Genomic DNA, 24,693 nt, shown 5'->3' on the forward strand with positions numbered 1-24,693 from the left:
AGTATAGTAGTGGCATACCATGGCCAATTTTCCTTTATCCTATGAGAGCTTTATTTTCCTTACAGCAATGTTGACAGCAAAATCTTTAGTATGAAAGCATAGGGAACTGCTACATAGTGTTTCCTATTTATTGGACTCATCACTTTGAAACCTTTAATAAGATAAACAGATTTTATTCAGTAATGAAATGCTTTTTGTCTGCTTTAGCAAACAGATTGTAATTGAGACAATTGTGACCATGTTATTTAAGGCAACATATTTCCAAGTTATGGCACTTTGATTCTTCCCTTTTCCTCCCATGTAGACACACTCTGTGGTCAAAATCGGCGCTGCGAAGTGCTGACGTGCAGCATACTTGAAGGACTACATGGCAATCTGCAGTGTTATTCCTCCTTCTGTCTCTGTAGTTGATATGCCTTCTATTTACATTGATGCTGGTAGATGAGCAGCGTTCACATGTGAACATTTTGAACCCTGGCCCCCTTCAGTTGATGTAAATAAGCACATGTCTGTGAGGTGATAGCACATGTTGTCCATTTTAGCTGTAAAGACGTTTGGCATATGAAGGCTTTCGTCCCAGCAGAGCTGGTTTTATCCCCAAAAACAGTTCTGCAGAGCTACAATAATCCGTTCAGGTCTGTATTAGGCAGGTTAACTGTTCATTTTCCACAAAGTTGCTTGAATTGGTGTTTTTGAGAAAAGGTGCAGGTCAGCACAGTTCACTAAAACAGATCTGTAACTGATGGTGGTTGAAAATACAAAGTCAAGAAGCAGCAGTGACAGGGCTGTGGCTCCGGGGCTTTGGCTTTCCATGCAGGGGTGAGCAAAGGGGTAGCCACAGTCCTCCCAGTTGCCGTGCCAAGGGCCAGCATCCTAGCAGAGGGGTGGTTTGCTGTGTTCAGGCTGCAGTTTGCAGCCTGGTGTGTTAAACCCCATCAGTTTCAATTTGTGTTAACGAGCCAGGCAGCAAATTGCAACAGCTTAGCAGCCCACTAGCAGCAGACGTGCTGCCTGCTCTGCTGCTGGGCTGGGGGGCACTGTGCCCTTCCAGCACCCTGTCCCCAGCTGTCAAAGCTGAGGAGCTAGGAAGAGAAACGGCTAACATCCCTGCTTTTCCCTCTGTGAAATGGAGACTGCTGGAGCGGGTTGCCTGCTCTGAGCTGCTCGTGTCGCACTCTATTACCCACGTCGAGAGAGCATTGCTTTGCCAAGGGAAAGCTCTTACCTTCAACTCTCTGAGCACCTGGGGCCTTCCCAGCCTGCTGTATCATTAGTCAGCCTGTCCGGGGAATTTAATATCTGCAGTAAGGATGAATGGCTTTGGTGGGATCGTATCCTGCGACTGAGAGAATGTACTCTCAGGAGAAAGAGGTATTAGAGGAATGTGTGGAGCAGCTGCTGCTCAGCACAGCGGTGTGCTGTACATCGCACAGCCTTACCCAGGCTTTTTCCTGGAGGGACTAGGAAGAGATCAGAGGTGTGTATGTCTGTCTTGATTTTAGTACTATTCATACTTGAATGCATTGGGGTTCAAAAACTTCTTTAAAAAACAATAAATCCTCAGGGTATTTTTACTTTATTTCCCAGTTAAATGTGTCATATTCTTCCGGACCACCTTTTAATGTTTTGCTTTGTTGTTCATTTGTTTTGGTTTGGGTTTTAGTGGGCATTAAAAGTGACCTTTCCTCATTTGGCTGGCACAGTGCAGCTAGTCATCTGGTAAACCATTTCCGTGGTAGAGAGGACTCGGTTTTCCTGACTTGATAGTACTTGAGGCAAAGCCTCCTATTGAGTAACCCAACTGAATAAACAGTGTTGTCCAGCCAGTTCTTCAAATCTTGCTATCCTCAGCATTAAGGGCGCAGGATGCATGTCCTGCTTGAGTCTTTTGGAGCCTCCAGTGGCTGAACTGGATGCAGACTCGCTCCTTTATCATGGACCTTCATGGATATTTTATGTGGATGTTCAGTTTTGTCTGCTGACTGGGGAGGGGGAGTCCCATTGTGTTAAGGGTGCACTGGAGGTTAGAATGGGCCAGTTTAACCACCCTTGTAAAATACACCAGCCAGCAAAAGAAATGTGGTCTGGTGGCAGAAGCTGCAGATGAGCAGCCCATTTGTACAAGCAGAGCCCCTTGGAACAGGACCAATACTATGGTTTGATGAGGCACAAAAATTGCCCGAATAAAGTGTCAACAGCGAGCCAGGAAGCAAACTGTGTGAGTCCCTATGTAACCTCAGGCGCTGCAGAAACGCTGAGTCTGTTACCTCTGCATGAGTACGGTTAGCAGCACCAGATGGTTTTCTTGGGGGAAATCATGCAGCAAGCAGCTTGAGTTAAAGCTTGGTAATCGGGGTCAGCGGAGAAGAGAGGTTGCACTGAATAGTCAGGCTCACTGGGGCTGCATCAGCAGCATGCCGTTCATAGCTGCTCCTTGCTTCATCTTCTTGTGATACATGCTTCAAATTCCAGATGGAGATTTAAACACAGCATAACTCTGATTTCCAGTAGTGCTGATGGGAAGTAAGGCCTTCAGGAGTCAGCGCTGAGCTGTAATCCATGAGAAGTTAGAAAAACTTTGCCTACAGAATGAGCACACAGTGGGTGGATGTGGGTTTTTAATGTAAATGGAAAACTTCGTGTCTCTTAAGGCATGGAGTGTTGTCTTGTGGCCTGGACGGGGCAATCCTGTTCTGTTCCCCATCCTGCTGTGAGTTTGCTGTGAAACATTTGGCCATTTATTTAACTTCTTTCTCCATCTGTAACAAGATCATTTAATCCGTCACGCAAAATACAGATATTTCTAATTCCCACAAAATTTTGAGCGTGTGAGATATAAGCCATCATAAAAGCATGGGCAGCTTCCCTCCTCCATACTTTTCCCATCCTTCCAAGTGATCCTGGAGTTTAGCATAATTTTCTTCACCCATACTGTTGTGTTTTGGCCCTCAGTGTAGCATGTGAACTGCTTGTACCACTGCTCATACAAGTCGTTCCCGAACAGGTATGGCCTGTTTTAAATTGTAGTTGTACTGGCTAATGCTTGGTGGTCCAAGCCATGCAGCTGTAAAAGCCACTTTTAGGTTGTCACTTTTCTGTTCTTAGAACATCTGTTTTTAAGGTGATTTCACCTCTTTGACCATGAAAGGTGGTTTGGGTTTTGGTTGGGTTTCGTTTTTTTTCTTCTTTTTTTTAAATCATAGTGTTGAAATGAGATTTGGTCCAGTTACTTTACCAAAGGAATATCTGAGTCGTTTTGGTAGAGGGTTGAGAACATCCTCTCTGGGAGGATGCCTTCATTTTCTACCAATTAAGTTTCCACAAGAGTTTTTCTAATCAGCAACTGTAGCAAAAGAAAAACCAGAGTGAAGGGAAATTAGATTTCTGCAGTCCAGGGTGTAAAATCTGCCACTCTGAATGAGTGAGCAATGAATGAGTGAAAACGCCCTTGAGCATCCAAAAGTGTGTATGTTGTCACCAGGGTAGTTTATGGTGTATTTTTAGCTCAAGTGGCTTACAGATAGGTTGGCCACTGTGCATCTTCTCTCACTCCCCCAAGGCCAGGTGCTATTGCCACCAGAGGAAATGCCATTTTAACCAGGGGTTATGATTTCCCAGCACTGCAAGGGAAGGTTCTGCAGCATAGTTGCCTTTTTTGGATGACAAAGGCTATATTACGTTCGCTTCCCAGAAACCTGACAGGGGGCATCATTCTGTCACCATGTCCATAGCTTGAAAGCCAGCGGCCACCCTGACCTTGCAGTAGTCTAACCTGTCTGTGACTGCTCTGTGGGGTTATTCACATCTCCGTGGGTTTTCCCCTTTCTGGGTTACTCTGTGAGCCTGAGCTGAGCATTTTACCTTTCTGCAGCTCTTTCAAATAAGTCCATGACATACAGAAATTGGTGTATTTTGCCAACTCTGACCACAATAGTTACCGTACGTACGTAAGCATGCGGCTTATTCTCATAAACTTAAGTAGGAATTTGGACAAGCAGGATGCCAAGGGGTAGAGGCACTTTTGTCTATCACTCTGACTTCCTTGGATGATATGGCTGCCCTTTTCACTCACCTTTTCTTATATGTAGTGTTTGTACTGTCATATGCTTCAGAATATTTGGTCTTCTCCAATGCCTTTTGTTCTCATTTTGAGTTTGTATCGTAAACAGATGACTGCAAAGGAGGGGCATCCATATGGGAGCTGCCAGCCTCCAAAGACTTTACTCAAGTTTGAGAGTGGTTTTGTCCCTCCCTGCAAACATATGTATGTATTTTCTTTTTTCCTCTTGCAAATGCATCTTCCTTTTCTGTTGGACATATATGTGCTACTTGCTGGAGCTTCACAGTTGCATTTTCTTTTTCCATCCAAAAATTCCGTCTAGGTGGAAGAAGCAGAATACCTGGTTTCTACCTGTGAATGCTCCGATGTGTGTTACATGAATGAGCTTTCTCTTTCTCTTTGATTCCTAGCTGTATGTTTCTTCAGAGAGCCGCTTCAACACCTTGGCAGAGTTGGTCCATCATCATTTTTGGGTGTCTGGCAGCCCTGTCAACTTCCTGGCCTCCCAAAATCCCAGGCAGATGGCCAGTGCCAGTGCCATGTACAAACTGTTGAGTACCTATCCAGCAAGTCAGAAGCATTTGGGAAGTTTGATCATAGCTGTTGGCATTGTAATGCGAACAGTAGGACCGGTGCATTGCACTCATTTCACGGTGCATGGACTGGGCAGAAATCTGGGTGGCTAACATGGTGCTGTTCTTCCTGCGAGGCTGTGCCCTGCCAGACCTTGGTCCTTTGTGGGAAACTGAGCTCTTCCATCTTCTGTGTGCGGCATCCATCATAGGCTGGACTATGATACAGAGTGCACTTTGATACAAAGATTTCTCCCTCTCCTTCAGGTGTTACCAGCATCACTTTTTTTTAAATTAAATTTCTAACTTTTGTCACCTTGCCTAGCAGGAGGCTGGGTTTGAGTGTGAAAACTGAAAATACAGAGCTCTGGTGGTGGAGAGTCACTTGTCTATTACCTTTGGTAGGCTTTTTGGCTTAAAATGGATCTTTTGTATAAATGTTAAAAAGGTAACAAATATGGGTTGTCATACATCACAGCAGGTTTTCGTTCAAGGGTAATGGTTTTACTTCTGTGTTATTGATTGGTGCCCATCACAAGAGTGGAGCAGACCAGCTGCCTAACTTCATGCAAAATACTCTGCAGAAGCTTAGGCCGAAAGCAGGGAAGCCACTGGTTTGCTAGTGACACTTCAAGGAGAATTTAGGCAGGTGAAAATGTCATAACCCAAGCAGTAATAATGGAATCAAGACACTGAGGTTGACAACCCCCTACTCTGCAGGACACGTTCCACAATCTTTGCTGACAAGCCTTTTGAAAAAAGACATTTCAAGCAACAGCATGCCAATCTAATGCTATTTCCAGTCATTCATTGCAAACAATATCCGTATTGTTTCAGTGAAGTGCATGTTTTTTCTCCTAAATCCATGTGTTACTCATGTAAACATTGTAAGAACATCCCATGTTCTCAGCTCTGAGCTCTGAGAAATGGTTACAGAGCTTGTGGAGCTCATAGTACTGCAGCTCGAGTAGAATCAATGCAACACTTTGCTTTCACAGTTTTTATAATCCAGTTTCTACCAGTGAATGCTCCAATGTGTGTTACATGAATGAGCTTTCTCTTTCTCTTTGGTTCCTAGCTGTATGTCTCTTCAGAGAGCCGCTTCAACACCTTGGCAGAGTTGGTCCATCATCATTCAACTGTCGCAGATGGGCTCATCACCACTTTGCACTACCCAGCGCCCAAACGCAATAAGCCCACGATTTACGGCGTGTCTCCAAACTACGACAAATGGGAGATAGAGCGAACTGACATCACGATGAAACACAAGCTTGGTGGAGGGCAGTATGGAGAAGTGTACGAAGGAGTCTGGAAGAAGTACAACCTCACAGTGGCTGTGAAGACTCTCAAGGTAGGACTCAAATCTCTGGGCATTCCCATTTAGCTCCATTCAGCAGGAAGCGCGTTCGGGCTGGCTGCCAGCCCGCAGCCCTGGTTGGACAGTTTGGGGTGGTGATGGTCCTTCCTTTGTGTGCTGTAGGCTTGGAGTAGAGCATTTTTGAAAGAGCTTGAATCCTTTTACTTTTTTTTGGTGATACCTGAAACACTTGTATCTAAGCAAAGGAGGATGTTAACAGCGTTTTTTACTTTAGAACAGATGAAACCTTAGAAAAGTGAATAGTGCTGTGATGTCTCGCATTCAGGGTGTGGCAAAGGTGAGCTGTTCACAGACGATCACACTAACACAACTAGTGTATTAAGGAAAATTGTGGTCATGTAGTTATGTAGTCAACATAACTATCACAGGCTGTGCTTCAGGGACGCTTTACCACGTTTTTGATCTTCTGTCTTCTGTGGAATCTTTCCCAAAAGACAAGCTCCCTGCGTACCTGGTAGTCTTAAGCAATTGTTCACAGCTGCTTCCTATGAAAGAGACAAGAGGAGAAAAGAAGTGTATTCAAGCTAAAATACATTAAAGTTTATAAGTGCCTTTAATGAAGAACTGGATAATCAGTTCTGTTTCTGGCTCTGCTCCCTGATTTTTGTGTCTTGGTTTCCTTGTCTCTTGAAATGCAAATAATGCTGTTAGTTCATAAGGTCATTGCTTAATTCATTTATGTTTATAAAAAATATCTTGAGATCTTCTGGCACCATCCACACACATTGCATTTGATTGCTTAATAAGAGTTTATGCTAACCTGACACCATGTTTTCTCTCCTTGAATGGGGATGGGGTTGGTTTGGACTTGCAGAAACAAACAGAACAGGGATTTTTGTTTGTTTCTTTTTGTTTTTTGCAATGGAAATTTTGAAGTGGAGAGAACTGCGTAGATGCTTTAGTGTCAGGGGAAGAACGTTTCCTTGATTTGAAGGAAATATTTCTTCCTTACTCTGAGCAGCGGCTACCTCAGTATTTCTGGGTTGCTATGGTTGCAGAAAGTATTTTCATTTTGGCCTTTTTTGTACTCTGGAGATTCCTGTTGCTGCTCCCCAGTGGAGGAGAGTGCAAGTGCCTGCTTGCACGGGGAGCGAGGGACACCTAGTGTTACCCTGCTCGGATCCAGCGCGCTGGGGACCGCAGGGCTGCCTCGGGAGGGTTGCAGTGCAGGTGGAGATGGGATGTGACCGGTTGAACAAAATGCCTGTTTGCAGTGAGAAGGAGAGACCAGTTCTTTCCTGGGATATGATTTGCTCTAAAATCTCTTTTCCTGCTTCTGGTTGCAGCGTGAGGATACCCAGCGTCTTCAGATTTCTCATTTTGCTCCAAACTGTAGTTGTTGCTTTTATTCTCTTCTCTCTAAACCCCATCAACAAAGGCAAATTGCGTGTTATCCCATAAAATCTGTTTGTGCATAAGGAGAAACCTTAATACAGACCATGGCTGTTTCAAATATATCAAATAAATATTTAATGAAACATGACTAAAAGTGATTCATAATGTAGTGTGGAGCACCACATTCACTGGGGACTGTAAGAATAACCAAGAGGAGAGCTGAGAAACACTTCAACCTGCAATTATGCACACTAAAACCATCCTTAAAAGCAAATTTATAGTCCACCTTCCTTAAATTTATCCATCTACTGCCTGACAGGTGGGATTATAGCTTTCTTCAAAGTTTTGGGAAACATTTTAAAATCACATTTCTATGCTATTTCTACTGGGGGAAACAAGCCCTTTGCAGCTTCTGCGCAAATGTTCAAATGACTCACTTTATTTTCCTCTGAAAGAATGTTTTTCAAAACTTTGTATGACTCTTCTTGTTCCTTCCCCATTTACTCCAGATACTTCTATAAAAAAGATAAAGGGAAAAGAAAACTAAAAGAAGGGGAAAAAAATTGTTCCAGCATCTTTTTGAATAGCGATGCTTATGAACACCCGTTTGTTGTTCAGTTTTCTATCGGGTGTCTAAAGGTAGCTCATAGCTGGCACAAAAAGATCACGCAAGAAGGCAATCAAAGCAGCACACGCTGTTCCTTGGTTGCATTTAACTGGGAAGTGCTAGACAACGTTTTGGTGCTTAGATGTTTCCTATTAAAATACATCACTGGAAGCTCAGTGAGTTACGCAGGACGCATCAGTATTTATAAGGGTATTTTATAACATGACGTGCTCTGAATTTGTGTTTTTACACCTGATGTTGATGGGAGGGGGCACGAGAGAGGCAGAGAGGCTGCTGTAACTGGGGGTGGGGATTTGTGACCTGCATAGCACTGGACCAAACACTGCCTGCTGTGACTGGGGCCAAAGCTTGTTCCTCCTGAGGGCCATTTAATGGCTGAACTGTTGCGAGCTGGTCATCTCAGCACATTTCTTACTGCACACCTCGAGTCTGCATCCGTTAGAGCTGCTGCCTCTTCCCCCCCTGCTCCCCCTCACTTTTTTTTCATTTTTTCCCCAGCAGAGAGGCCAGTGTTTTAAATCAGCCAGTGTGCAACCCTGGTGTCCCTTAATGCCGGGGCATGGTCCTGTGCTCTGCTAGGAAAAGTACCGTGTAGCCAGAACTGGATTATTTCTTCTGTGGTTTTGTACAGTGGAGGGTGGAAGCTGGTTAAGCTCGGTCCTTTGCATGAGGTCAGGTTTTCAGAGAGATCATTGTTACAGTAGTTCTCTGTATATGTCCTTCCTATTAATTTGGTCACTGAGAGGTAAGAGATTTAACACACTGGAACAGCTATGTAGAGGAGCAACCTTTCAGATTTGTATAGCATGCATAAGATAAATCTGTATTTAGGGTAATTTTGCAACCTGGATTATTAACCCATTTTCCTTGCCAAAGAGAACAGTTTAAGGTTCTGCTCACAAGGACCTTTGGGCTATTAGTTTTGACAGAGTGTGTTCAGCACATCACAGCTGCCAATCAAGCTAACTGGCAACGAGTAGTAAATGATTGAATGAAACTGCTGGAAAAATGTTCTCATTGCTGACTGTGAAGCAGAGAGCTGGCTGGATCTTAACAGCGGCAGCCCACTGTTATCATTCTCACCAGCAGTAGTAAATCCTTTCCAGTCCTTCCTTAAAACACTTTGTCCGTGTAGCCTGTCTACATTAATCCATCAATGAGAAAAAAATATGGATATAGAAAGAAACATTGCTTTAGGAATAGATCTGTATTTTTGCACTGCTTTGAAATGACCTTCTGGCCATTTGGGGCATATTTGCTTCAGAAAATTTGTCTTTCGAGCAAGATTGTATCTTCCTCGGTTTTGTGTTGTGCCAAGTAACTTTATGGCATTCAACAAATAGGTAGTGACATGTCTGCCCAGAACAGTTACGTCATGGGTCAGGCTCTAAATGCCAGAAATGAAATCTGTGAAACCTCGGGCTTTCAATTATGGGGTGGCTGCCGTTGATCATGCCTCCCTGTCTGAAAGCAGGATTCTCTTGCTCCTGCCCAGTGAAACTGGGGGCCCGCATTTCAGCAGCATCTCGAGCATTTGATTGTGGCATACCCTTCCTTTTACGTTCATTCTTGTTTCTTTTCTTTTCTGTACTTTTTATTTCATGTTATCTTTTTTTTCTGTTAGGAACAAGCATATTTTCCTTTTCAGCTTCGGAGCAGTCCTCTGAGAGGCCCTTCACAAAAGGGATATGGATTTTCTTGCCCCCAAAAGCTCTGTTAGAATAGGAATGATAAAAATATATATTTTTAAAATTCTACAAAAAAACCCCCCAATGTTCCTAACACTCTGGCATTGTGATGTAGCCACAGGGAAAAATTACCTTGAACGAACTGTGGCTTATGTTGTCAGTTTGCAGTTCTTTTTGTGTCTTCATACAAAAATCTGTTCCCCCTTTGTGCATGCTGTCCTTGCCAAAGCTTTTTACCATTGTTCTGCAGGAGGATACCATGGAGGTGGAAGAGTTCTTGAAAGAAGCTGCAGTAATGAAGGAGATCAAGCATCCGAACTTGGTGCAGTTATTAGGTAAGTGATAAATACCAAGCAGAGGGATTTGAACTAAACCCTTGTGCAGTGATATGGATGTTAAGGAGCAGATAAGCTGCTTACCATACCAAGGCTTTGAATACAGACACTTATTGTCTGGCAGAATTCACAATTTGTACCACTAATACATGATTTTTAATGATCTCTTCTCCCTGATGTTTAAGTTGCCAGAGCCTGAAGCAGGAAATTAAACCCTGCAATTAACCAATTCCAAGCAGAACTCATTCTTTCTGTGAGCCCCACGTTCCTACCTTCTAGAGGTATAAATTGCCCTAAAGGACAAAACCTGAAGATTCCCTGATATTCTCAAACATTCATTGTACACTTTATGTTGGTCCTTAGGGGTATGCACACGGGAACCTCCTTTCTACATCATTACGGAGTTCATGACATATGGGAATCTGTTGGATTATCTGCGTGAGTGTAACCGGCAGGAGGTGAATGCTGTGGTGCTGCTGTACATGGCAACTCAGATCTCCTCAGCCATGGAGTACCTGGAGAAGAAAAACTTCATTCACAGGTAGGAAGGACAGTGAGCACTTCTGAACCTTGAGCACAAAACACCCCTTGATTTATCTTCCTGCCTTTCAGATTATCATGGTGTTGACTTAGATGCAGTTGGTGTCCTATATTTAACACACTAGCGCGTTGTGTTCTGATACAGTACATTAACCTGTTTGTAGGATGGTCTCCTAATTGTTTTTCTCTCGGTGTTTTTCTCTTACCTTTGAAGTGGATGCAGGTGAAAGACGTATCAGGACTTTTATGTTTTGGGCAAGGGCCTTAAATGTAAAAGAATCCCAAAGTAATGGGCTTTTAATGGACCAGATAAGCTACTGCTCTTCCTTGATTCTAACAGCCATTAAAAACTGCTGAAGGTGATGATGTTGGGTACAAGTGCTCACAGCAAAGCCACCTTCTTAGAGCTGTCTTACTCCATGTTCTTTCTTGTTTGTTTCACTTTTTTTATGTCCTCTGTAGGGATTGTTTCCCACTATTGTCCAGATTGCGTATTCACTTTAATAAGCATCTCTGCAGTCTTAGAAGTCTCAGAGACTCTGACCTTTAAGTGTGCTGCAATTATGGCTAGAGCTTTGCGTTCCTCATCTGTAGAAATGGCCTCCTAGCAATATAATGACACATCCTGTGCGAAGGTTTGAGAGTCGCTGAGCTTTATACAAGATGCTGTCAGTGCCACAGCGTGACCTTTCTTGCCCAATTAACTGGAATATGAAATTAGCACATGTTTTTTCATAGAGACAAATACGAAGATTATGTGTAAAGTTCTAGGTGCTCCTCTAAGTCATGCATTGCCTTTGCTGCCTCGAAGGCCTGTTTAACTGCTTCTGTCAATCAATAAAGTGAACGGTGATGCTGCAAATTAAAATTTCCAGCCTTTGATTTGCTCTGTTGAAAGTGTTTCATTCCTTCAGCCTGTAGGAAGTCAACTTTAAATGCTGCTTTGTATGAATCCCATTTGTCTGCTCGCCCGTTCATTTAATTTCCTCTTATTTCTGATGACCCATTTATCTAAAATAAATCGTAGCGTTTTTCCTTATCAGCCACCCCCATACCCACCTACCCAATTACTTTAAGAGTGTTGTCACAATTCACATCCATAGATTCAAATGCTGGGCTGTGACCTCATTTAATGAATCAGGAAGGAGGAGGAATTTGATTATGAAGAGGAGCTCTTATTTAGACACACATTATAGTAATCAGTATTGATAAGCAGGTATATTAAAAAACACTGTGAAAATTTAATGGACATCCGGTAAGATGTACTTTTTTTAATTATTATTTATTTGATTGAGCAGAAAAAGCAAAAGAAACAGTAGTGTCTGCCTTGTATCCAAAGATCTCACTTGAGCTTTCTGGTAGAATCAATTTGTAGTTCAACATGACATAATTTAGAAAAGTGGTTTTTAATAAAACATAATATTAGGAGAAACGCACTTCCGTGTTTTTACATTTTTATACTCATGAAGCATTTCTGAGGGTGCTGAACGGCGTGTATGAGCCAGGCAAGTGGCAAATGCAGCATACACATCTCTCACCTGCCAGGGTGGAGGCAGGTGAAAAAATGGAGGAAAAGCTTAATTTACTTATTGCCCAGTCCTTTAAAAATGTAACTACTGGTAGCAGAGGCTACACCAGGTCTGAAAAGGCCAAAACGTGGTATGAAAAAGTTGTGTTGCAAAATGTGGTACACTTGGGAGGAAATAGCTGGGATCTAAACCTGGTGCTTCAGCAAGGACTGAAAAAGGAGTTCTGGAGAGTGACTGGTGTTGGCTGGGGTGACTGAAGTGCTAGGGAGGTGGGCAAGAAGTGAGGCATTGAGACTTCATTTATTCGGTGCTCATCCTCAGCTATCGATAACTTGAGTACTGACATTTCTTTAAATTATTTTTATCCTGAGGGTGGCAGCTTTTATTGAAAGTGAGGGGGCTTCTTGAAGCTTTCACTTCAAGTTTAAAAAGAAAAAAAAAAAAAGTAGTTTGGATGACAGTCTTACAAAGCTGGAATGGAAAATAACTTTCCCCCTTACGTGTGTGCGTATAACTACATAATTTCTGTGTAATACTCTGGTCAAAATAATCACGTGCAGGCCCAGATTTCTTTGGGAACGGCAGGTTTCCTTGCTATTGCTAAAAGTGAGATGGTAAAGACTTCTCATTGCCCATTTTTGTTCTTGTTTTTAGGGACCTTGCTGCCAGAAACTGCCTTGTAGGGGAGAACCACTTGGTGAAGGTGGCAGACTTTGGCCTGAGCAGGCTAATGACAGGTGACACATACACTGCCCATGCTGGAGCAAAATTCCCCATCAAGTGGACCGCACCAGAAAGCCTGGCCTACAACAAGTTCTCCATTAAATCTGACGTCTGGGGTAAGAATTTGCATGTATGAATTAATGCAGATTATAGTCGTCTTTTCTAGGGCTGTGAAATGAGAACATTGTGAAACATTTCAGGAGGGAGAGCATTCCCTGGTTTGAGCCATATTGTTCTATGAGCTTGTCAGAGTGCAGGAACTAATCTCTGCTAAGTCAGTCTTTGATCGAAGCATTGAGGATGCCGAACTGCCTCTATATATGTCTGTATTGTTAGCAAGTATGAAAATAAAGGATACTGTAGTGTTTATAGAAATGTATGAAATGGGGCTGGAGGGCACTGGTACTACTGCCTTGATAGAGTTCTGGCACAATACTATGAAGCGATATATTTTACATAGTCGGGAACTTTCTAACTACTTCAAGGAGGAAAGTGAGAATCTGGTTCATTTTATGTTAAAAAAAATAATTATGTGTGTATCTGTCTAGTGATAGCTCCAAGCTCATCTTTCTGCATTTTAAAAGAATAATCCTTGGAATGAGATGAGGAGAAACAGAGGGAAAATTTGATGACAAATGGTTATTGAAGAGCCCCGAGGTGCTGGCGATAAGAGTAAGCTTAGCTAAATGGAGCTACATTCTATCAAATCTGACCACAGAAAATCTCATTGTACTTTTTTATCAGTCTTTCTTTGGGTTTTATGTCTCTGCTGTAGCTGCTGGTCAAATTCTCAAAAGCGCCCGGTGACATGAGATAGAAGTTCATGGGACGTGGTCCCAAAGGCACTTGGAAAAATCTTATCCTGAGCATCTTTTATATATAAAATAATAGTATTGAAGCAGCGATGAGGTTTTCTGGACTTCTGGGGAAACTGTGCAGATAAAGGCTTTATTTTGAAGAAACTTAGGTAGATGGCTGATGCAAAATGTTTTATATACGGGGGAGGAAAACCCAGAACTGCCTCCCAAGATGTAGGTGATGGCTGACCAAGGTGTTTCTTCTGCTTTGGACTTGCATGTGGCGGGTGTTGGCTGCTGCCAGGTGTCTGCCACAGTCTCGAGGATGCTGCTCTATCACTTCGGTGGCTGCAGGATCCCTGTTGCATTTAAATAGTAGAGTACTTGGGGAGGAAAGATCCAGAAGGATCATTGGGTGTCTTTAATTAGGGCTAGCACAACCTTGCATAGCGAGGGCCAGGGCAGTGGACTTTGGGATCTGATTAGAGCAAGCCAGCTGTCCCCAGAGGCCACGGTTGCTGCTGGGCATGCCAGAGTTTAGGTGCTTTCACCTCACTGCCTCAAAACAGCAATCAAAAGAAAATTGTGCACAGAAATGTCTAATGTAAATTGCCCTTGGTGGTGTTACCATGTAATGTGATGTGATTTCCTTACTTATGCAGAGTTGTAATCGCTTTCTCTTCAGGTTAAGAACAGAATAGGGTGACTGAACTAATTACATGCAGGTTGTTGATCTGGTGTTGAGTGGATTCTGTGTGCCGCACTCCTGGGTTAGCTGCCTGACCCTGGTGCTGACCTGCATCCCCACTGACTTCTGGGACTTGAATGCCTCACCTGTTTCAAGACCTTTTTTGTGCTCTTCCTTTTCTTGTTCAGCTTTCCCTGCAACCAAATTGTCTCACCCTCACCCTGTCTTGTTGGTAGCAACTGCTGAAATCTACCTCTCACTGCTGCATCCCAGGTTTCCCCTCTAGACCATGCTACAGCTAAGCAAGGGCACCCAAAACCACTGAGCTATTAAAATGTGCGAGTCCTCTAGGGAGAGGTTGCAGATGAGAGGATCTGTCAAATTGAGGAAGACACTGCAGTGCAGCAGTGAGACAGTTTCAGCTAATCCGCTGTGAAGTCTCTTAATTGTGCCTTTAATAGGACTTGAAGGATCTCAAGGCGTTCAGGTTTGAGACAACTGAGACATTAAAAATTTGTCTAATTCTGCCCTGTCATATCGCAGGAGACTTGTCTGTGCTGACGAAGGGGCTCGTTACGCTTCTTTAACATTTAAGCTGCTGCTGAACATGGGATCTGAGCCACTCAGAGCTGGTTTAAGTGTGCAGCACTGTTTAGTGACTACTCCCACTAAACATCCTCTCAAATTTAAATTTAAGATGAAAACAAAGCTTATTGGTTTTATCCTCTTTTTCTTTTTTCCTTTCTTTCTCCACTGCAGCCTTTGGTGTTCTGCTGTGGGAAATTGCAACCTACGGTATGTCCCCTTACCCTGGGATTGACCTGTCTCAAGTCTATGAGCTGTTGGAGAAAGACTACCGTATGGAGCGACCCGAAGGCTGTCCTGAGAAAGTTTATGAGCTCATGAGAGCATGTAAGTATTCCTCAGCCCTGAAAATGCTGCTTTTTAGCTCTGCAGAGGTGCAGTGAAAGTGTCAGGATCTGGCCCCACACAGCCAGGCATGAGAAACCCCCTGCCAGTTCCAGCGGAGGTGCAATGCTGTGTAGAAGTGTTTGGTTAAAATGTTTTCCCCAGAGGGTGAGCATGCTGTGAAACCAGCTGCTCTTCTCTACTGGGAGCGCACAGGCCTGGGGCAGAAATTTGTTGTTCAGCTCAATGTTTTCTTTGTCTCCTTTTTCCTGACAACTTCAAGAAAAGCTTGTCTGCTAAGGATGAAGCAGGAGCTTTATTAGGTTCTTACGGGACTGAGTGTTACTCTTTCACTGTGGCCTTTTGGTATGTGACTTAGTGTGACACATTTGGGTTTTTTCAGCGATGCTCAGCACATACCGTTACATACTGACATAGAAACGTGATTTAAAGAGTGCTGGGTATCTGCAACCATCACCAAGCCAAAGTAGTTGTAGACACCCAGCACTCTATAAATCAGATTTCCGTGTCAGTATTTTATTTCACTCATTTTATAAAAAGGGAACTGTGATAGCTACTCCTCTGGTGCAGTGTACTGAATGTCTGATGCTGGTGGGAAGCTCTGAGTGTTGGTTGGTTTTTTTCAGGCTGGCAGTGGAGCCCTTCTGATAGACCCTCTTTTGCTGAGATCCATCAGGCCTTTGAAACGATGTTTCAGGAGTCCAGCATATCAGATGGTAGGTGTGGGTCCCTCTTGGACCAGGAGTTCCAGGGGTGGGAAAAGGGCCAGCTGCATCCTTAACTCTGCACGTTGTTCACAGGCTGCTTTGCAGTGAAACACAGTCCTATGTTATAATGCCTGGTATAAAAGGCATAGAAAGCAGAGCTGTGTTTACACAGGGGCTTTTTGCTGGGCATATGTCTGATTTTAAAGGGCCAGATGGCTGAACTACCTCAAGGAACTTCTGCTTTGTCATGTTGGAATTTCTTTTGTGCTATTAACTCTGAACAGTACAATAGTTTTTTATCATCTGTTGGTTGTAGTGATTGTTTTTTTTCTTCTGTGCATTGCAGAGGTGGAAAAGGAGTTGGGAAAGAAGGGCATGAGGAGCGTAGTGAGCAATTTCCTCCAAGCCCCAGAGTTACCAACCAAAACACGAACATCGAGGAGAGCTGCTGAAAGCAAAGATGCCAATGAGGGCTTGGAGACTGCACATGCTCGAGGCCAGGGGGATTGCGGTAGGTTTTAATTAAAGTCATTATTCCTTCAGGAAACAGAGGAAAACAAAATGCATGTCCAGCTCCAGGTCTTCACCTAGGCAAAGCTGTGTCTAATAACAGGTGTCATCTTTCTGTACCAGTATTGTGTTTCTGGGTGACAGGCTGCTGAGTGTGCTTTCCTGGCTTCAGAACTCCTTTTACTATTTTTTGCAAAGGTAGGTGGTTAATCGTGGGACCAGATGCACACAGCATCTGGGAGTGTGAATCCTTAACTGGCTGAGGGATCGGCACTATACCTGCCATTGCTTAGAGAAGCCCTAGGAGTTCTTTTAACTTAATGGCCGTTGCCTGCAGCTCCCTTTAGATCAGAGCCTGAGCATGGAGCTCTCTAATCACATTCTCTTCCCGTTCCCTGGTAGGAGCTATCAGTGGGATCTCCCACTGCATCTAAGTGCTGGCTAATCTGCTGTGTTCGAGCCACTTTACACTACCACACTGCATAATTTAAAGCAGGACGATTGCTCAGGTTTAGCAAGCCCCGTAAGGGAGGTTTCTTCCCTGTTGCATCCTACCAGATTTATGCTTGCAGCACTGAAGAGTATTACTCTTGGCAGGTACCAAATATAATTTCAGCAAGGGACAAAGAGGTATTTACAGAATCTTCCATGAAATTAAACGCTTTTTCAATCAGTTTCTTCAAGAACTTATCTTCCATTCTGAGGTAATGAAAGCAGTGGTAAAATGCTGAATGTATACAGTAGATTTGTATTTAGCTCATTCAAAAAATAATAAGATGAAAGAAAATAGAATGTTTTTTTCCAGCTCCTGTTGAGGCTGCCTTCTGTGACCATTCTTGTGACTGACCTTTTTTTATGTGACTGACATAATGTCAAATTCACCTAGTAGTACATGTTTCAGTAGCAGATGTACATCTAGACAAAGAGGGGAAAAAAAGAGGGGATGTGAAATATTGGAAGAAAGAAGTATCAGTGACTTAGGAAGGAAGGTTATTTACCATATATAGGAAATATAATTGCCTAGTATTACAAGCTTTGAAGTAAAATAACTTCATTTAAATACTTAAGGGCTTTGCGAGATTCAAGTGCAGCAGGCATAATATGATTTTAACATTAGGCTGGGAATTGTTTCACTCTTTATTGTGAAATAAAATATTTCACATAAAAGTTTTATTGCAGTTTCCCCTTCAATTGTCAGTGTTTCCATAGCAAGTCCAGCAGCTGGAAGCTGATCCTCAGTGCAAGGTGCTGGTGTTCTCTGGATCTCCACAGCTCCACTGTGCCTAGGCACAGCAAGGCCATGGCCTCCCGAAGTGCTGTGAGAGCTCTTCTGGTGGTCCAGGTCCCCATAAACTGTTGTGTGGGAATGGTTTGATTGCACGTGGTCCTGTGGAAGCGTGCTGTCTGCTCAAAGTACACAACTATTTTTCTTCAAATTCTCTCTCCTCAACCAAAATCCTACCCATAGCATGATGATCACCAGTATGTGACTAAGAAGCATCCTCCTTTTCCTCGTGACTCTGCTTCTTCTTAGTGCCTAGTCGAGCTGTAGATGTGTATGCTGCCCTGAAGGCATTCCTCCTTTGAATTAGAATGTCGTCTGAGTGCCTGGCCTGGGAATGAGGCCCCCTGTCAGTCAAATGCAGAGGCCTTTCAGGAGTCACGTATAAATTTATAATAAACCACTGTTCATTTTTAAATACCTCTTGTAAGTGGCGAAAGGGTGACCCCATCGTTTCCTTCTGGAGCAGTGCTGTGGAAGGAGGCTGTTGCTACCACTTCCCTCCATTATTGTACAAAGCTGGGTGGTACAACCCAAAGTGTTCAGCTGTCGAAGGGCTTCTTGATTCCTGCTTGTGAAAAAGTTACATCCACTCCCCACAAAGGATGACATCAGGAAAAGAGGTTAAGAGTATCAGAATCTAAATGAACAAGGAGACTGGGGGTGGAGGTGGGTTATAGAGATGTTTTATTAATTCAGGGGTCAGCTATTCAAAAGACAGCAACAGCACAGGGACTAAAGCAAAGGCCTCAATATTTATCTTCTTCACAATGTGAAGTTGAGACAAGTCTGCAGATGTGAGGGTGGGAATCTGAACATAAACATGTTGTGTTTGTATGTCGCTGTTGAAATCAGAAGCCCGCAGGGAAAGCAGTTTGGCAGCTGAGTCCCGTAGAGGCCACCTCAGAAATGAATGTATGCGGGACTAGGGACCACGTGCAGTCCAGGCTTGGCCGTACTTGCTTTACTTCTGGTCTGAAGCTGTCTCTCTTCACAGAACCTGCACCTTTTGGAGGTGCTGCAGTGGTTTGATCCTAAAAGAAAACAGGTTATTCTGGCTGTTGAAGCAATGCTTAGTAGACTCTCTTCTTTCCCTTGCAGACCCTCTGGATCATGAACCTCCAATTTCTCCCTTGCTCCCACGGAAGGAAAGGGTGGCCCTGGAGAGCAGTTTGAATGAAGATGAAAGGCTGCTTCCAAAAGACAAAAAGCACAACCTCTTCAGTGCCCTTATCAAGAAGAAGAAGAAGACTGCCCCTACCCCTCCGAAACGGAGCAGTTCCTTCAGAGAGATGGACGGCCACTCGGACCGCAGGGTGGGTGGGGAGGAGGAGTGCAGGGATGTTGGCAATGGAGCTTTCGTTGCCCCCCCCGCAGATGCAGCTGACCCCTCCAAGTTTCAGAGCCCAAGCAACGGGGCTGGTGTCACTAATGGGGTTGTCGCTGGGAACTCTGGGTTTTTATCTCCCCATCTACGGAAGAAGTCCAGCACGATGAGCAGCAGTCGAGGGGTGGCTGGTGAGGAGGAGAGTAGTTCCAACTCCAGCAAGCGTTTCTTAAGGTCCTGCTCAGCCTCCTGTGTGCCCCACGGAGCAAAGGATACGGAGTGGAAATCTGTGACTCTGCCTCGAGATTTGCAGTCCACGGGACGCCAGTTTGATTCCTCCACTTTTGGGGGGCACAAAAGTGAAAAGCCAGCACTGCCTCGGAAGCGGGCAAACGAGGCCAAGGCTGACATTGCTGTCAGGGGGACAGTGACCCCTCCTCCACGGCTGCTTAAGAAAAATGAAGAGACCACTGATGATGTGTTCAAAGATGCAGAGTCGAGCCCTGGCTCCAGCCCTCCCACTCTGACGCCAAAACTTGGCCGTAGGCAACCTGCTGCCCCTCCTTCCTCCAGTGTGCTCCACAAGGACGATGGAGTCAAATCCAGTGCCTTAGGTACCACTGTGACGATGGACCAAGGTTCTGCTGCCAAACCTAACCCTGCTGGGTTTGTGGGTGCCAGCAAGGCTTCCTCTGAGGAGCCACGACTAAGGAGGCTCAAGCAGAGCTCCGAGTCGGCAGGGAAGGACAAAGGGAAGTTATCAAAGCTGAAACCAGCCCCTCCGCTTCCACTGTCTTCATCCTCCATTGGCAAGCCTGGGAAGGTGTCTCACAGTCCCAGCCATGAAGCAGCAGCAGATGTGGTGTCTGGGCCGAAATCCAAACAGTTGACTCAGGTTGGAGAGGCTGCAAGCAGTGATGCTGTCAAGCCAAACCAGTCAGGAGAAGGTGTGAAAAAGCTGGGGATCCCCTCTGTACCAAAGCCACAGTCCTCTACAAAGCTGCTGATGAGCACAGCAACCCCAGCTGCCTCTTCCTCCTCTGTACCCTCTGCCCCAGGTGGGGACCAGCCATCATCTACAGCCTTCATCCCCCTCATATCTACCAGGGTCTCACTGCGGAAGACCCGGCAGCCCCCAGAGAGGATTGCCAGTGGCACCATCACTAAAGGGGTGGTGTTGGAGAGCACTGAGGCTCTACGGCTCGCCATCAGCAAGAACTCTGAACAAATGGCAAGCCACAGTGCTGTCTTGGAGGCTGGCAAGAACCTCTACACCTTCTGTGTGAGCTACGTGGACTCCATTCAGCAGATGAGGAACAAATTTGCCTTTCGGGAGGCCATCAATAAGCTGGAGAATAACCTACGGGAGCTTCAGATCTGCCCCGCAACAGCTGGCAGCGGTCCTGCAGCCACCCAGGACTTTAGCAAACTTCTCAGTTCAGTGAAAGAAATCAGCGACATTGTTCAGAGGTAGCAGAAGCCAGGTTAAAAAAAAAAAAAAAGAAAAATAATCACAATGGGCCAAAGCCGACTGTGGAGAGAATAACGTGTGGACTGACAAAGGACCGGGGCATTTAGGTTAGGGCTGTGCAGAAGACACAGACTGTGAATGGATGCCCCAGCTCCAAAGGACAGGGCTGTGTTCAAGGGGCACTTTCCACCCTCTTAACTCAGATTCCCTGTGTTTCATATACTCGTAATCGTCTTATCTGTGGAGTTCTTGCCTTGTGGACTACAAGTCTAAATGCTGATGTCACACTATGCCTTTTTATTGATATTTTATTGTTCTGGACAGACTATGAAGACTGAACCCAGACTGATGGACACTAAGATGCCATCCTCCTCAGGAGGACTTTCTACTCCTTTTTTGTCTCCTCCCTCTGTACACAAGGATGAGTGAATAGCAATATACCCACTGCATTTCTTGGGAGAGTTGCAGCACGTGTCCCTAGCCTGAGTCTGACATTTACCTGACATTAATGTAACAGATTTGGCGCTTGGGAGAGAAGGGGGAAAAATTGTTAATGTAAGTTGTTTTTTTTCATGACAGAATGCTACAAGTGATGTTTGCCCAAATTCTTCCTATGGTTCCAGCTGCTGCCCTTCATTTCTGTGTTTCCAGTAATTTCTTAATGTTGTTGAGCTCAAACAAATTGGGTTCAAAACACTGCAGACAGCACCTGCTAGTGTAGTGGCACAGGAGCCTGTTTGCGATCTCCCTTGGTGCGGAAAAAGGACTGGAGGAGGTCTGAAGAAGGACACGCTGTCACACTCTCGTGCTATCTAACGTGAATCGGGCTGGCGTTTGGGGCGGAGGGCTGCAGAGGCCGGGGAGCAGCAGGCTGGTGCTGAGCAAGGCACCGCTCCCTGCAAGACAGGAGGGCTGCAGCAGGGCCAGGTAGCTTAGGATGAGTTCAGAGATACCACTGTGCCTCCAGCAGTTGTTTCAGCTGAGCTTGCGCATTGCAGATGGGCAAGAACTGCCGTTTCTCTCACTGAATTTCCAGTTTTTTGTTCTCTGAGAGGGGGTGGGACCTGGCTTCTGCCCCCCCATAGAGACCTGTGCTTTGAGGGGCTGCGGCGCCTCCCTTTCCGTGCCAGTGCTGACTCCCCATGAAGAGCTCAGCTGCCAGTACTTTGGGGTTCAAACCGTCACTACCTTCATGCCAGTGTGATTCCATCCAGCATCAAACAAGGATCTGTGAAGACTCTTGGGTGCATCTCCCGAGGAAACTGCCACAAAATGCTGACAGCAGGACTCCTGGGCTTCCTTTCCAAGGTCCTGTGACCTTCCCAACTAATGCAACATGGCTGGGAACTAACTGTGACTTGTGACAATAGTGAAAGAACAAGGGTTTAGGGCTATTAACAGTGCAATTTAACTCCTCTTAACAGTTCCAAACATGAGAAAAAGGCATTTTCCATGTCCTGTTCCCCTGTAACTCTTGTGACCCCTCTTGTGTATCTTAAACACTAATTGCCTTCAATTGTATTTTACGCTGTTCTCTTTGGAACTGTTCGTTTTGTATATGATTTCTAGTAGTTTACTTGTGTGTGTTCATGCCACTTCTCGCCCTCACAAACAGCCATGACTTAACACATGACAAATGTTCAAAAGAAAGTACGCACTTCTGCCACAGGCTGCCTTTAAAAATGTAAGAAAAAAAAAAAAACCAACAAAAACAACCAACCCTTGGACTGTCTCTTTCCTGGAGGTACTGTTTTTACTTTGATAACATATTGTGCCACTATATTATACATTTGTATCTCGTTATTACACACTTTTGTAGACTTGTCTTTTTTACAGTGTGTAAATAGCTCTGTCCTTCATTTCTGTGATACTTAAGGGGTTTTTTTCCCCTTTAATTTGGTCCAGTACAGATTGTTTCTGTACATGACTTTCAATTCTTCCTCCTCTCTGTCTCTCTTTTCCTTTTTTTTTCTTGATTTATTTTTTATTCCAGTCTCTTGCGTAGTATATTTAAAAATAAATCAATGTTGAGGAAAACTCGTGTTTGTCTGTTAGCAAGGCTTTTCAAAGCCAGTTACCTCCCCCGAGACTCCATGCCCAAACCCAGGGGTTCCCTGTTTGGGTGGTTCACCGGGGCCCTGGTCACAGCAGGCAGGTCAGGGCTAGGTAGCAGCACCTTTCCGTGTCCTTTTGATCTGGCTCTTGAAAAGTTGGGAGAGAAGAAAAGATGCTCAGCATAAAGACTGTCATCACCTCTTTTGAATAAAAAACTTTGCTGTTGTCTCCAATGAGATTTAAATCAGAGATTTGACTTTAACCTTTTCTTCCTGTTAATTGTTTGTATTCTGTAAATCAGTTGCTGCTGGTTTTCCCTCCTCCTGTGCTATGAAATGACCTGTGAGTTTCCCTCCTAGGGTGGTTCTAGTTGCTTCCTCTCTCAATTCTCATTGTCCATCCTTTTTTTTTTTTTTCTTCCCTGTTTTCAGACTACCTTCAGCCTTTCCAGCAAATCTTGAGGGACGGATGTATCCAGGTAATAAGCAGCCTTTAAAATGAGATGCTGCCTTGATTAATGAAGATGCGAAATACTTTAGTCTTTTAAGGATGAGCAGGAAACAAGGTTGGATGACAGCGAGTGGTGTGCTCGAGGTCCTGCAGTTGCTCAGTGATGCTTTAGGGTTATAACCCAGCTCACCCAATTTTTAATCCCCTTGACAAGTCCCTGGTGAAATCTGCTGGTGCTGGCGCAGGGAACTGCTCGCTCGTGGGCCGTGGGAATGTGGCCCATTGGAAACCTTGTCTTGCTGTGACAGCAGTTGCATTGGACTGCTTCTAAATGAGCCTGAAGAAGGTAAAAAGAGGAGCAGCAGGATGCTGTTGGCAAGTATAAATGCAATTAGTGGCCTCTACTTGGCAAGGCTCAGGCTACTTTTCATCAAAGCGGTGGTGTCCAGTGAATGTACACGCAGCACTACGAGGGGTTCCTGGTGGGTTTTTGGCCTGGCAAAGGTCAGTGTCCAGGCTGCTCTTTGTGCACATCTCTAGCATAGACTTAACTACAGTGAATAGCTGTGGGCTGAGAGAAGACGGAGAAGCCTAACCTGCCCCTAAATACAGTCAGTCCTGGTGATCTCCATCTCTGCTTGTGTAGGGACCAGTCCCTGGTGTCACGGGAGGGCAGGGGCTGGTTGACCTGGCTGGGGAATGCCGCGGTGTTGGAGTGAGAGAGAGGGGATTAAAGGCTGAATTTAGCTGAGTACAGTAGGAGTTGATTTAACAGATCGATGCATTTAACAGTTTGATTGCTCCAATTTTCAAGGCTATTGAGCTTGAAACTGAGAGCACTCTGGGGGAGAAATAGCTGTGTTTGTGTTTTTGTTTTGTTTTTTGTGTCTTTGAAATTACAATGTGCACTCATTTTAAGTTTTCCTTTAATGTCATCCTGCCTTTTGTTGAGAAGTTGTTTGTCACAAGATGTAAAATGTGGTCAGTATTTTATGCTCCCTTTTCTTAAAAAGAAAAAAAAAAAGGTATTAAAGCGAGGATAGCATGGCAGCCTGTCTTGCAGAGATGCTGCTGGAGCAGTGGCACTCAGGTGTGCAGGAGTGCTGCCTGCCCGCAGGGATGGTCAGGGGCCAGCTGACAGCCTCTTCTGTGTTTGGCATTAATCCTTTCACAATTGAAAAGAGGAAAATACACCTAAGCACCGTGTCACCTCTGGAGAGAGTGTTCCTACCGTCACATGTGCATCTAAGAGCAGGCTGGCAGCAGCATGGGATGGGCTCCTGGTCCGAGGGGAGCCCAGCCTGGGCGGGTTGCTGGGAACGATGCTCCCAGATCGACCTGCTTCTCCAGGCAGTCCTGGTACCTTGGCAGTGCCCTCGGTGTCCCTAAACCAGATTTACTCTGGTTTAGGGACAGCCCTGCAAGTCATTTGACTGTTTAGGCTAGGTTCAAAACTCTCCGTCCTGGGAGCAGCATGCTGCTCAGTGTTTTTTCGACGGTAGATCCAGCTCAGCAGAAAGTTTACTTACAAACCGCGCTATGCTGAACTGTTTTCCCAGCAATTGCCCCCCTGTTGAAGGTTATGTGTTTGTCCTGACATCCTGTCTGCTGATAAAGGTCCTGTGCTCCTGAAGCCGCAGTGCTGAATGACCCAGTTATGATGGATGAGTCTCTTGGATGTGGTTAAA

General features: G+C 44.7%; 1 protein-coding gene across 3 annotated transcripts in view; it reads left to right on the forward strand.

Moving 5' to 3' along the window:
* The window catches only part of ABL1 (ABL proto-oncogene 1, non-receptor tyrosine kinase), an 82,750-nt gene extending 60,213 nt beyond the window's left edge, over positions 1-22,537 (forward strand). For all 3 annotated transcript variants that reach the window (XM_056351977.1, XM_056351979.1, XM_056351978.1), the window contains 8 exons: positions 5,711-5,983; positions 9,912-9,996; positions 10,360-10,537; positions 12,720-12,904; positions 15,033-15,185; positions 15,830-15,919; positions 16,257-16,421; positions 18,804-22,537. In XM_056351977.1, coding sequence (XP_056207952.1) covers positions 5,711-5,983; positions 9,912-9,996; positions 10,360-10,537; positions 12,720-12,904; positions 15,033-15,185; positions 15,830-15,919; positions 16,257-16,421; positions 18,804-20,503 — 2,829 coding nt within the window. In that variant the 3' untranslated portion in view covers positions 20,504-22,537. The remainder of the gene's footprint in view (positions 1-5,710; positions 5,984-9,911; positions 9,997-10,359; positions 10,538-12,719; positions 12,905-15,032; positions 15,186-15,829; positions 15,920-16,256; positions 16,422-18,803) is intronic.
* The last annotated feature ends 2,156 nt before the right edge of the window (positions 22,538-24,693 follow it).

This window comes from Falco biarmicus, chromosome 9 (genome assembly GCF_023638135.1).
Source record: "Falco biarmicus isolate bFalBia1 chromosome 9, bFalBia1.pri, whole genome shotgun sequence".
Taxonomy (NCBI): domain Eukaryota; kingdom Metazoa; phylum Chordata; class Aves; order Falconiformes; family Falconidae; genus Falco; species Falco biarmicus.